The 14,177-nt window shown below is 36.3% G+C and overlaps 1 protein-coding gene across 1 annotated transcript; it reads right to left on the reverse strand.

Annotated features, from left to right (window-relative positions):
- Positions 1-3,798, reverse strand: LOC140160283 (acetylcholine receptor subunit alpha-like). The gene is made up of 4 exons (XM_072183553.1): positions 3,710-3,798; positions 2,157-2,459; positions 946-1,181; positions 1-815 (listed from the first exon to the last, which is right to left on the reverse strand). The coding sequence occupies exons 3-4, from the start codon at positions 1,133-1,135 to the stop codon at positions 331-333; spliced, it is 675 nt and encodes a 224-aa protein (XP_072039654.1). The 5' UTR covers positions 1,136-1,181; positions 2,157-2,459; positions 3,710-3,798; the 3' UTR covers positions 1-330.
- Positions 3,799-14,177: the final 10,379 nt, after the last annotated feature.

The raw sequence follows: 14,177 nt of genomic DNA on the forward strand, positions 1-14,177 counted from the left end.
TGAATGCCCTATGATTTGTACAAAAAGCGTTCGCGAACAAAAAAAACTAGCGACGTGCTTCCATTGATTAGCACGATAAAACTAGCGTCGTGTTTTCGTTGATTAGAACTCAAGGTACAACTTTTGATTTCGTTTCTTCATTAGGTTTTGGATCACCGTTTCTTTAATTCTCAACCAATTTCAACAAATAAGTGCTAAAGAGTACAGGCATTGGCTGCTTGTTTTAATTTTGACATATTTGTTTTACTTAGGATATACAGGGGTGAACATAATTACTGGTATCGTAATTCTTTGGCGGGACTAGCAGCGCAGACGATATCAAACTTTGAATCAATCGTTGTTTGTCAAAAATAATGCCATTGTTACTGTAATGGCGCTGATAGTCAACACACAAGCTATCGCCAGCAATATATTATCTACTACACTGGCTATTTTTAGCCATTCATTATGGTAGTCGTCAAGTTGGTCTCGTAAGCCTTCCTTTTCACAAACTCTTTTGGCATGGCCATCCGGGTACTCCACAAGCGGAATCTCATGCCCATTTGAAATCGTATCCGCAGAATTCTTCTTCGTACCCAGTAATTCACGATTATTTGCAAGTATTGGCGTTGTCGATGAATCAATGGTGTTATCTAAAGCTCTAGTGTCTAGACGATACTCGTTGATAGAAGATTTTGCAGGCGAAGATAATCCGAAGATTTTTCGAAGCCATTCAGGAACTGGTTTGACTTTTTCTTTGTGGTATAATGCCGCCACCAGCACACCAGACACGATGGATAAACATCCAATCAGAATCATTGGAGCGAAGTAATAACCTGTTTGGATTGTAAAAAAAGACAAGACCACTTGACCATTTATTCACTTCACAGTTAGGATGAGAATATCATAATTTTTAGAGGTTATAATCTGGTATAGTTTCTTTGCAGACAATTATTAGATGCTTACTTATTATCGGCATAGCGGTTGATGACGGTGGAAGAGTGTCTCCTATCAGCTGCTGAAAGAGCACTACAGCAAGTAGGTTGGTGATACCAAGGGACACCTTTTCACCAGACGCACTTGGTAGAATGAAAGTCAGCAAATTCAAAATTGACAGGAGCGCACACGGAAGGATGAAACTCAAAACGTGGAACATAGGGTGTCGTTTCAGAATCACGGTGAATATAAGCTCTGGATATAATCTGAATAAAGGTATACAATAGACATGGAATTAATCTGGCTGTCAAGTAGAAAGGTCGAAGGTCACATTTTGGACTCCACACGGTGGAACCTAAAAAGTGCTAAAATCTTCCCCAAAATTGTTCAAGTTCAAAAAAATATGTAATGCGTAGAATGTTCCGTTATGGTTATATGTGGCCGTTCACGGCGAATGAGCCGTAAATTCCTCCCCCGGTCAATTTTGTTTTATTTCGTGTATAGAAAATATACATCATAAGCTTTAAAATGGTATATCATTTGACTTCAAACGATATCCAGAAGCGGGGTTATGGTTTGTTAAACTTTGTTCCTTCAACAAAATTATAGCTTTTTTCGTTTCTACATGTGTCACTTTTTCCACATTGCTCGCAAACAGTCATAATTGGCGGTCATTTCAAATCATCCCCAAGTCAACGAGGTTTAAGAAAGTTCTCTCATTGTTAATTGTTGGTTATACATACCTATACCTATACTTATACTCGTACAATGCCTGGTAACCCACCACTTGAACAGGATTTAGCCAAAGCAAACAAAGACCAGAGCTATTAAAATTTCTATAGCTATCTAAGGTAGAAGATTATTATCCACTTCAACAATAGGATTATTGATTGGTGGTTGACTATCAAAATGAGATAGATGTCGCGCCAGCTTAAGTTACCGATGAATACGACCTTCGTACACATTTTACACTGTAACTCAGAATACAGTTTAGGGAATTTACGGCTCATTCGTGCTGTACGGTCACATATTGGTAACAAAGTAGGTTGATGTTTGGGCGTAAAAGTTTCAACGGGCATTGAGCTTTTCCATCATGTTTCCACGGTAAGGAAATATTCTGAAAAACTATTCTGTTTTTAATTGCTTAATAGCAGACCAACAATATTATTTAGGTGTCACATGATGATTATTATTCAATATTTACTAACATGATTAAAGATCTTTGATCGAGAGTAACTCACCCAGTAACATATTCAGTAACAATACGTTCAAGTGTCACGTCCTGCAATTCCCATATTCCATTTTCCACAAAATATTTCTTAGAATTAAACTTTGCTGTCGAGGATGAACTGAATACATTCAGCTGCTTCAAGTTGTAAGACCAGGAACCAAATCTTAAGGTACAATACTGAGTATCAAAGGGAAAGAGCCGGGCGTCGATAAGACAAGACGTGTGGAATATGAATGGAGTAGGCCAGTACACAGTACCATTGGGATAGATAGTAGCGCCAACGTCTTTTAAACTTTCAAAGTCTTTTTCAACGCTGTGAATATTAATAAAAGATCATATTCAAAAGTAAATAATTTTAATATCGGTCGCTACGTATAACGTATAGTGGCGTACGTGAAGGTCAAAATACGTTTCCGACATAAGCGTGTTTGAAGGATATATTATCCACTATTATATCTCAGTGGCCCGATCCCATTTGAAATTGAAGTTTAAAGTTCAAACTATTAAACTGTATATTAAATAGTTAAAAAGGAATGCCACTATGTATTGTGACCGACGAATTATGCGTGGTTGTCTAAGCTGAAGAAGGACTAAGGTAATCAAAAGGCGGGACACGCTAAAAACGTGTATAACATTGGCCCATAGGACAGTACATACACCCCGGCGTGGTTACCACAATTTACCACGTTTATTGCTCACACCATCTAAATGAAACATATCTCGGGTGTTAAAATTTACTGGGGTAATAATATGAGCTGTCATCTGATCGCAAAAGGGGCTGTGCAATAATTATGAGCAGGGGTAAAATTTCTAAACGGCGTGCCAAAAATGCTTCCCACACTCGGCCTGCCAAAAATCGCTTGCCCCTCCCCCACGGCGAGCGAAAAATCTTTGCCCTCCCCTTGCATATACCAAATTTTGTGATCCCAATTTGCAAACCTTGATCTAGATATACATTGCGAGCGCATCGACCTGGAACACTTGCCTATTTGAGCGTTTCCGTACTGTTTTCCTTAGCCATTTTACAGCGTTTTATTTAAAAGGTGCCATGAACATGATGAATGTGGTGCCATGAATGTGTGCCAAAATCACTTGCCCCTCCCCCATCCCTCAGCTTGCCAAAACGTGTCCCCCCTGCTTTCGGTTGGCACAGCCCCCCCCTAGATAAACATTAAGATTACACATTTGATAATAATGAGATATCATGCACTGACTCTAAATTTATGCTTTCCAATCTGTCCAGTGGCAATCATTGATGGCATTGCTTGCGTCGTTTATCATATACATTAATAGGGAAGCACCATTAGACTTCCAGGGGGTAGGAAGTTTTTTAAAAAGATTCCCCCACTACATGAGCAAAAAAAACTTTCTCCACCTAACTGTGTATACCTAACTTTGTATAAATGCATGAAATTAAAAATTAAAAAAAACTTGGCGCCTTCGGCAGCGAAAAAAACCCAACTCCCTAACCCTCCCCTCTAAGTCTAATGATGCGTCCCTTAGAAATAACTCTTTATTCTAGCTTTCCATTTTCAAATGAAGGGAGGGGCGTGGAAAACTTACTTTTCAAACAAGTGAAGATCAGGTCGCCAAATGTCCGAAGTTGGAATAATTAAATATGTAATATCGGGATATTCTCTTGTGCTCCAAGTTAAAAATCATCATGCCATTGCTGAATAAAATATGAATGAATATCAAGATAAATTAATAAATAAATTGATAATAATTATATATTTTCACCATACTGTTTTATGACATTCACTGACTTTGAATTATTACTCACCATAGACAAAAATCCACTCATTTTTAAAGTTTGCTCTCTTTCGTTCTGCAATGAAACCATATGAAAATTAATTTAAGAATTCGTAAGAATATCATATAAAAACATTCAAAAGGTAATGGTAACGTAAATCTTTTCCTATATCCCATCATGCATAATTCCAGGTGGAGTACTTCCACCGCGTTCCGACGGCATTGTTTCGCAAAATACAATAATACATCATTTGATTTATTAGGATATGGATATATGTCTGATGTGACGTGTCATGTCAAAAGCAGACACTTTTGGGCAGGATCGTAAATGGAGAAATACCCAAAAATTTGCCCGGGGTTGATTTTTATTTGGGTTTGTTGCGAATTTGTGATGTTATTAATGTTTAAAATATTGTCTGATAGTTTCAGACCGGAATATAACTGGCATCTTGTATTTTTTGAGACATTTTTAAAGGTAATTCCTATTCCCAACATTGTCAATAATATTTTCAAAGGCCGATATCTCAATTTCCAATTTTATAATACCATAACTTACGAACTCAATATCTTTTATGATATTTAAAAACCTCAAAATTTATAACCTGCCCAAACGTGTCTGGTTTTGACATGACACGTCACATATGGGCTGGTACCTCCATTATCAGGATACGGATATAATATGGGCTGGTACCTTCATCGGAGAAAAGGAATCCTCTTCTCGATGCAGTTCACTTTAATACAAATGGCAGTGGATGACTGATACAAAACAGGTACGCAGGTGTTATTGCATATTGTCATCACGGGGGTCATGTTTCCTATCGCTTAAGCCTTTATATACGTTTTTACCGTATATCTACCAAAGGGGAACTCCAAACTGGGCCTTTAAGATTTTGCAATGGAAGTACAATCTTGGTAAAGCAAAGGTGCAGAAGAATAAAGGAAAACAGATATTAAATGAAATAATCATTACAGATATTAAATGAAATGTGACCGTACACCACGAATCAGCCGTGAAGTCGGCCCGGTCAATTTTGTTTTATTTCGTATTTAGAAAATATATATCATAAGCTTTAAAATTGTACGAGGGTCCTTCAACAAGTTCTACCTCCATCATCACTTCTCTGTTATCTTACATGCCAGGATATTGAAATTACCCATGATTATACTCTTAAATTTTGGCTACAAAATAAATGTTATTTGATTAAAATGTGATTTGTAGTTGTTAAGATATCTTGGCTAAAATGAATCCAGATTTGGTACGTTGGAAACGGTCTGAAAAGAAAGGCTAATTTTGAATAAAAAGGTTGCCAACATCTATGTGGAAAACATTAAAGATTTCATTCAGCCTTCGGCTTCATGGAATACGGCTACAGACCGTAGATATTTTCTGGTATTTCGTGAACAAACAGGGGGTAAACTTATATTATCCTTGTCGGCTTTCTGTTAAATTTCAAACGTCAGGAACTAGCGGCTGATAAACTACCAAATAACAGATAACCATCACGTATCACCCAACTCATCAGGTAAAGGCCATCACTCGTTAACAACAATTTATATTGTAAAAATTGCCCATGAGCGAAAGATTAATGTCAATGGTAAATTTGAGTCAAATTTATTTACCGTGCACTTCAGCGATCTGTTGAATATTTTGAATAAATTCAATATCATGAATACGGCACAAGCCCGGGGCACAAGTAATTGTATAAGTATATTAAGGGTAGACGAGGTATTGTTGGTCGAAGCAACCTAAAAATCGATTTTCATTATCTAGATCAATATATTATTGAAAATTAACAATTTGATGTTTTGCAAAGTTATGTACGTTTTACAAAAGTGTTGTTGTTTCAGCCCTCTTTACAACGTAACTCAAGAACCGCAGCACCTATAAAAGTATATCTGTGATATTTTAATTTTTCTACACGCTCGCTATGAATTGAGCAATGTAGTTTTTGCCAAAGCTCACTACCATTCGTAAGATGGTTTCATTACCATTGAGGTATAGGTACTACATACTCTGAAAATTTTAGAAAATTCGCACGAGGCCGGTTTTTTTTAAATCACATTTTTGTTCCTAAAATGGGGGTTATAGCGCCCTCAACGGGCACTCTCTCCATAGGGCTACATGTAAAGACCAGTTATAGACAAATGGCCCTAAAATAAAACGGCCTCGTTTATTTTTGCATATGGTGTAGATTTAACATCTGGAATGTAATGCAAGTGGTGTCGTTGCTGCTCTTCTAAATTCATTTTTAAAATGTCCGCCCCAGACCAAGGTGTGAACTACCAAATCACAACAGTTTAAAATAATTAATAACCTTAAGCAAACGCCACTTGATCTATAGATTTAGACAAGTTAATTGTTCGTCATTCTCTTACATTAACAAAGAAGAAACATATTTTTTAGTTTGGGGGACTATCTTGGTCTTAAAGTCAATGGTTTAGGTAGCCTTTTCTTTAGCCAAGCTGAGAAACTGTTACTCATTGTCAAAAATTCATTTGTAAAAAGATTTATATTTCATTTTATGAAAAGTCTCCCTTACCAAGTCTATGACCTGCTGAACAGTCAGATCAACAATAACTTCAATTTGAGTGCTTGAATTCACTACAGGTCTCGGTGATGTCGGACCATAGTCTGCTAGCAGCTCCTTGGTTAAGTTATAATGGTCTCCTCTTGGTGGACTGGCAATTGTGCCTTTGAAAAACAAATATAAACAAGACCTTACGTTATCTATGCTTTAAAGAGAATTAGAATATCGGAATAAGTTTCTCAATTTCCATCCAAATACAACGAATGCTTAAATAACACCAAAATGATTAAAAAAACACAAAATGGTGGAGATGCAAGTATGAGCTGTTTGACATTATTCTTATAGCCCGTTTTGAATGTTGAATACTTTCGTTAGATAGGTTATAGGGGGATTTGCCATTTGGCCTAATGCCATTTGGTCTAATATCCATTTCGTCTACATCCATTTCTTCTAAACCCATATGGTCTATATCAACTACGTCCAATAATCATTTGGTCCTTTAACCATTTGGTCCGATAACCATTTGGTCCGATAACCATTTAGTCTAATAACCAATAAGTCTAAAACCATTGAGTCTAACAACCATTTAGTCTAATACCCATTTGGTCTATAACCAATAGGTCTAATAGCCTTTTGGTCTAATACTCATTTGGTCTACAAACCATTTAGTCTTACAAGCATTTAGTTTATTAATAAATAGACGAAATGGTATTAGACTAACTGGTTATTAGACCCTTCTAGTATTAGACCTAACGGTTATTTGACCAAATGGGTATTATACCAAATGGATATTAAAGAAATATTAGACCAAATGGTTATTAGACTATATGGTTAGTAGACATACCGGTTATTAGCCCAAACAATATTAGACTAAATGGACATTAGACTCTATGATTATTAGACTACGTGGCAATTAGTCTTTCTGGTAATAGACCAATTGAATATAGACAAAACGGGAATTAGACGAAATGGTATTAGACCAAACGGCAAAAGACCGGTTATAGATGCATTACCCCCATAACAATATTCCATATAATAAGTAAGGTAAGATAAAAGAACAGTACAATTGATATAATGAATTTTTGGGCAAGAAGTTCTTGACCTGGAACATAACTTGCTAACATTTTCAATAAGAGATTTCCATGTCAAATTTTCATCTATAATCATGCCTATTGTACTGGTAATTCTCGTCTAATTAAATTGAATGATCTAAGTGGTTGGAATAGTCTATACTTGCAGTCTGGTGAATGTGTTTTTTCGATTCAATGTGATGAATGTGATAGAGACTATTTTTTAAAATTGATGACTGTCGTGATGAAAGTATCTTTTGTAATCGGGTGAACAATATATTAAATATGTGATATGAATAAGCCGAAAAAAATTCTTAAAACAATTACGGCCATTTATTATTAGCCTCATATTCCGTTATATATGTATAGCTATGGGTGTCCTATCCAGGGATACCAAAGTAAGTATAAACATTCCCCACATAATTTCGCTATGACTTTAGTCTTTATAATGTGTGTGCGCCCTTTAAATTTGTAACTTCTGGCTATGTACAAAAATATAAACAAAATTTTCGGCTAAAAATTCTATGAACATGCAATTTCACCAAATTTTCGCCTAAAAATAAAAAGAAATGATTATTTCAAACTGACTAAGAAGTATATAGTCAATATTTCTTGGAATAATTTTACGACAGCCAAATGAAAATCATGGATTTTACTGTAGATAGAAACCTATGGTGGGCCTCGCCACCCCTTAGGTTAAAGACCACTAATAGGCCTGGGCGATACATTGAAATACGACGAGGAACTATTTGTTTTCATGGCATTCGAAAAAACTGCATTAAAATCGCTGAAATTGCTCAAGTTATATAGCCAAAAAAGTACTTTTTAGAGTTTGATGCTTCAAAATGGTACATTTTCTCTCATTATATGACATTTTTGATGTAATAGTACCAAAATTCATACGCACGGCTTCGGTTTTTAGTAAATAGTCGCCCTATCATATTGTAACTTTCACCTTCGAGGGCGCACTGTCATTTTAAGGTGTTTACGGTTCAGTGCGTTAAAACAAGAAAAGTCTCAGGTCAACCTATGTTGAATTTTTGATCATTTGGCATCTAAATCATATAGTTTCACCTGATATTGGTGACATTGAACTGTGAGAGTTCTGAATATGAGAAAATTCCACCCGAAATTAGGCATTTTCCCATTAAAACACGTGTAATACATAATTAGTGGTATTTAACCCTTAATGACCGTTTTTAATTGTCGGTCCCGTTTGGTTGTAAAGATGCGCATTTGTTTATTACGACGGACGAAAAACCTGAGGGTGTTGGTACAACCCCTTCGTAGTTCTAGGGTACACAAAACAAACGTATATATGTAACATGAAAATATAACGATACAAATATTAGCACACATAATTTTGGACTGCTTTTGACACATTTAGGAATTCAGCACATGGTGCATGCTCATGCTTATCCACATAGAGGATTCCATTACCATGATTAATCAAATTTGCAATTCGCAAGTAATGCAATGTTTATTCAGGCAGAAAGCCTTCAAGTTTAATACATGGTGCTTTTAGGAAAATCACACGCGGCATTAAATTATCTGAATAAACACAATATGACACTTGCAGGCCAACATAACGAGGTAAATTGGTAGAAACTCCACTGACTGGTTTGACTGTTTAAGGGGCCGTTCACAAACACTTGTTATGGGGGCTGATGCAAAAAGAGGGGCCCTGAAAAGTTTGACCCTCCTAAGGGGGGGCTCTGAAAACAATGACCACAAATTTTCCTGGAAAAATTAAGTTTATATGCTTTTCTATGGGGTTGACCCATAATTTTCATTTCAAAAAATGGGTGCCCTGAAAAAAGTCTGTAAAGGGGGGCCCCGAAAAGTTTTCGCGATGAAATTTGTTTGCATCAGCCCCCCTTACAAGTGTTTGTGAACGGTCCCTAACGTGGAGTGCTATAATGGGACTACAAACAAAATGAATTTATCTGATTTCGTTCCGGTGTAAGTTGGTACATGTCTAATCATTACACAAAAAACCAGGTTTGAAATAAATAACCCAAAACAACAATCATATTATAAAGATCGTACATTATGGATAAAAGCTTCATATTTATATAGTACTTCATTATGGTGGGTGTTTTTTTTTTCAGTATTAAGCATTGTTTTAGGTCTTAAGTCTTAAGTTTTAGTCTTAAGTCTTAAGCCCTTGGTCACAGGTCTTGTCTGTAAAGCAATGCACAACATGTTTTTATCCGATAGAGCCTTCATTACTACAGGCTGTATCAAAATGATTGTTAAGAAACAATAATATTGATCTGAATCATATCAGTTGTTTTTAAAAGAAAAGTACTAAAAATATACAAACTATACCACCGGTAACAATATTGGAACTTAATATGGGAACATAATGCTACTCTGGGTATTTTTTTTCCTCTGTAAAACTTGTAGAAACTAAATTTATTGTATGAAAGAATAAAACTATTATACTTACCGGGTAAGAAATACCATATTAACATTAGCCACCACATCGAACCAATAGTATATTTTCTCATCTTAGCCGGCATGTTGTGTTAACGTTAAGTCGTATAGTGAACTAGCGCATGCTAATGTGTCTTTGGATATAAGCTGCATCATACGTGTATGGCACCTGGGCATGGTAATACTGACCATAATATTAATGATACATCAGGCATTGTCAGGGGAATGCATGCTAATAAATTAAAATGCACTGCGTAAAAGAAACTCCATTAAGGCGTGGGGTATGGGTGAACTTGAGGTATCTGGAGAGGGGAAGAAACGAGTTACCCCAAATCACAGCGACAGGTAGTGACTGGGCCGCCGAGTGCGAATATGTATTTATTTTGGAAGGTTCGTGTTTGTTTTAAATTTTTGGGCGTTTTTCCAAAATTTGATATTTGGTGATGTTTCAAAAAAGCGACATGCCAAAGACACTCTTTGGGCAAATACTGTGTTATTGTTATAGCAGTTCTTTTCCACATAGGCCTACCTACGTTACCAGTCGCTTTGGTGATTTACTAATATATTTTGTGACTGCAATTTGGCGTTTTCAATACGTTTTAAGCTTATCATGAAATTGAGAAAATATCTGGTCAAGCTCCTTTTAGAATTTTTACCTGATCGTCGGCTTTTGCAGGCAACAGAATGCGGATTTGCTCACGATAGATGTCGTATTCCTCTATGTGGGCCGCTTGATGATAAAATTACTTTGAATTCCTCGTCTGGAAACAGGGTTTCGGACTTCTTATGGAACAGCTGTAGTCTTCGACGCCGAATCAAATCTCATAAAAAGGGCACGACTGGCGAGTATGTTTTTTAATATTTCCCGCACGAAAACTTGCGTCTACGTATATACTATACTTCTTTGGAAACGTTTGTTGACATTTGACCATTCTTTGTATAATGCCCTGCTATGACCTTGATATGTACGCTTGATTGGGTGCTGTTATAGCATCCACTTAAGCACCTGGTCAGTAGATAATCCTACAGGGATACAGAAGTTTACCTATGGAGTGAACATGGTGAAAGACCCATTATTGATTAGGCGCGGATATTAAAAGCACAGGTCCTTTGCGTGTATAGTAGATCAATGTTTGGATTTTTTTTACTAAAATACTAACTGGATTCTGCATTATGTATTTATTTATTTATTTAGGCCTAGGCCTATGACTATTTATTTATTTTGTTTATTTATTTACTGACTTATTTATTTATTTGGTTAATTAGTAAGTAATTAATAACATTCCATGATTCATCGGTTTATTATTGATTGCTGATAACATGAAAACTTGATTGATTGATTGATAGCTATTTCACATATGTGACGTGTCATGTCAAAAGCAGACACTTTTGGGCAGGATTGTAAATGGAGAAATAGCCAAAAATCTGCCAGGGGTGATTTTTTCACAATTTGGGTTTGTTGCGAATTTATGAGGTTATTAATGTTTAAAATATTGTCTGATAGTTTCAGACCAGAATATAACCGGCATCTTGTATTTTTTTAGATATTTTTTTGAGCAATATCAAGGATTACTATCAAACTTCTCACAGCTAATAGTTTGTTGGCTCCGTTGCAATGCACTGAGATTTACAACAGGGAGGTCCCGGATTCGATTCCCACCTCTGCTTTTTTTTTTTTTTTCAAGGCTGAGAAAAAATGCAATTTCTGAACTGCAAACTTATTTTGGCGCGATCTGAGCTGGTCCTTTTATGATGGCTATGTCTCTACAGGCTCACTCCCTCTGGAATCCAAACCAGGTTCCCGCCCATTATACATCCCTTAAGGTTATTACATGGGTTTTTCCACAGATCCTATTCATGTGCTTGATTCCAGAGGGGCGTAAGATAATAACAGAAATTGTCATTCAGAAAAAAGGAACTCAGGGGCACATGCACATGAACCTATGAAACTTGGCATAGCTCGTGAGTCATCCTAGTTGGCCAGTCAAAATATGAAATCAACCACCACTAATTGCAACAGAATCCATTTCACATGCGATTTTTCCCAAAATCTCACTCAAAAACATATCAAAAGTACCCGAAAATTCAGGTAGAGGAACAGTGCCTAATTTGCATAAATCCAAAATGGCTGCTTATACAGGGGTGAAATATAAGAGTTAGTTAAATGTATTAGTAAAAAGTCAATTTTCAAAACATCATTTACATGAAGATCAAGAAATACCAAGCTAATTTTGACATTAATTGACAGAGAATTATCTCTTCTTTGTTGAGATGCTCACCTTTGTTTCATAACCATTAAGGTATAGGACATTTTTTGTTTTTGATATAGCCCCGGAATGAAATGTATTTAATTATGTTTGTACTCACTCATGTAGCATTGTGTGTGAATTTTACATCCGAACTAAGTGCTATTCTTTTTTATGGGCATTTTAGTGTCTAAAATGGCCCAAAATGAGGGTTTTTAAATATTGCCGTCCGTTCCATTTCTAATCGTCCATAGACTTTAGATGTAAAATAAAAAGGCTCATAAAAATTTAATAGCACTTAGTTCGGATGTAAAATTGACACAAAATGCTTTTTGAGTGATTACAAAGATAATTAAATAATTTTCATTCGGGGGCTATGTGGAAATTGTTTGTACAATGACATTTCACAATAAAATGTCCATTGGAAACAAAGGTGTGCTATTATCAAAGAGTCAGGAGACGTTGGCGCGCAGAAAAACAGGCATGTAAATATGCCCGAAAATATGGAATTTTGACCTTTGACCTCTATTAAATATGTGCGCCATCAAAATCCAAAAAAGTATTGGCTGCAAAATGATACTTACTCTGGAGATCTATAATTTGTTCTTGATTTTGGTACTTCAAAAATGCAAAATGCAGGTTGGGTTGATGATGGCGCAAGATGTTATGCACCTCCGAAGTGTATCATTATAAACTAGGCTCAGAGAGGCTGAAATTTCAAGAAATTGTTTCAGCCGAACGAGAGCACTGTACCCGTTTATATTAATAGGGTCCGCAACATATAAGTTCCCCCTAATACCTTCTTAAATAAGTCGAAAAATGTCTTACGAAATGTAAAAAAGATATGTATAGCCCTATTATTTTGTTTACCGCTGTGGACCAAGTAATAGCGTCACACATCATTGCATTCAGTCACAATAGAGGTTATCCACTTTACTCATGCGTGACTTCTAACAAAAGGCGCTGGTTCCCGTAGTATTCCTCATTCAGACCAATTCAGTGCACGACCTCGGAGTTACCTGCAGGACTTTGGCGGGCTATTTTGAAAGTCCTAAATAAGGTATAGCAGTCGCTGATAGGATATGCAGCTTATAGAACACGGATAACCTCTATGGTTAATTGTGTAAGAAAAGACACCGTTTTAAAAGTTGCACCTGAGTCCGTAGCAATCAGGTTTTCTTTAACAAACACATGGATATGCCTGGCTTCTGTATTGTTTGAGAGTTGACTCCTATGGACTCAGATGCAATTTTAACACCGTTTTTAAACAAATAGACCGTTTTAAAAAGTGGTCACTTTTTTACATAATGACCCATTGTGACTGAACGCAAAGACATGTGACGCTATAATTTGGTCCACATGGGTAAAACAATTAAGGCAACACATATCTTTTTACACGTTTGCATTTCGGCAAATATTTTCTTGTTTATTTAAAAAGGTATTTAGGGGGACTTATAAGTTGTGGACCCTATACATTTGAGTTGGTGCTGTTAAAATATGTACCAATATGATTTTTTAGAGAAAATTATATTTTTTGTATCGCAACCCCCCCTTACTAGTATTTGGGTACATAGTAGGAAGACTGGCTCTTAACTACCCTTCGTAGCACATATAAAACCTGCACGCTAAACAATGTATTATCTGAAACCGGCACGCTAAACAATAGATGTTAAATTATAACTGTTTATCAGGGACAGTCTGTGTAGCTCAGTGGTAGAGCGCTCGCCCGACAAGCGAGAGGTCTGGGGTTCAAGTCCCCGCACAGGCAGGTATGTCCGGAGTTTTTTCTCTGGTATATCTGCCTATGCATGTTATGTTTCCACTTGTAAATTCATGTTTAAATTTGCTAGTGTGCGATGCGTAATTCTTCTTTCCCCTGTATATCGATATATTAAGAATAACGATTAAGCATCATTAATTCGATCTCGTGCGCTAGTTGTAATGTTTGAATATTTCCATGTTCCAGTGTATGATGCGTAAGCCTCTTCCTCTGTTT

The sequence above is a fragment of the Amphiura filiformis genome, chromosome 9 (genome assembly GCF_039555335.1).
Source record: "Amphiura filiformis chromosome 9, Afil_fr2py, whole genome shotgun sequence".
NCBI classification, from domain to species: domain Eukaryota; kingdom Metazoa; phylum Echinodermata; class Ophiuroidea; order Amphilepidida; family Amphiuridae; genus Amphiura; species Amphiura filiformis.

Excerpts from the sequence above, each read along its gene's own strand:
- LOC140160283 (XM_072183553.1), bottom strand. The coding sequence starts at position 1,135 with ATGTTCCACGTTTTGAGTTTCATCCTTCCGTGTGCGCTCCTGTCAATT. Across the intron at positions 816-945 it reads AACCGCTATGCCGATAATAA|GTTATTACTTCGCTCCAATG; the intron begins GTAAGCATCTAA and ends CAATCCAAACAG.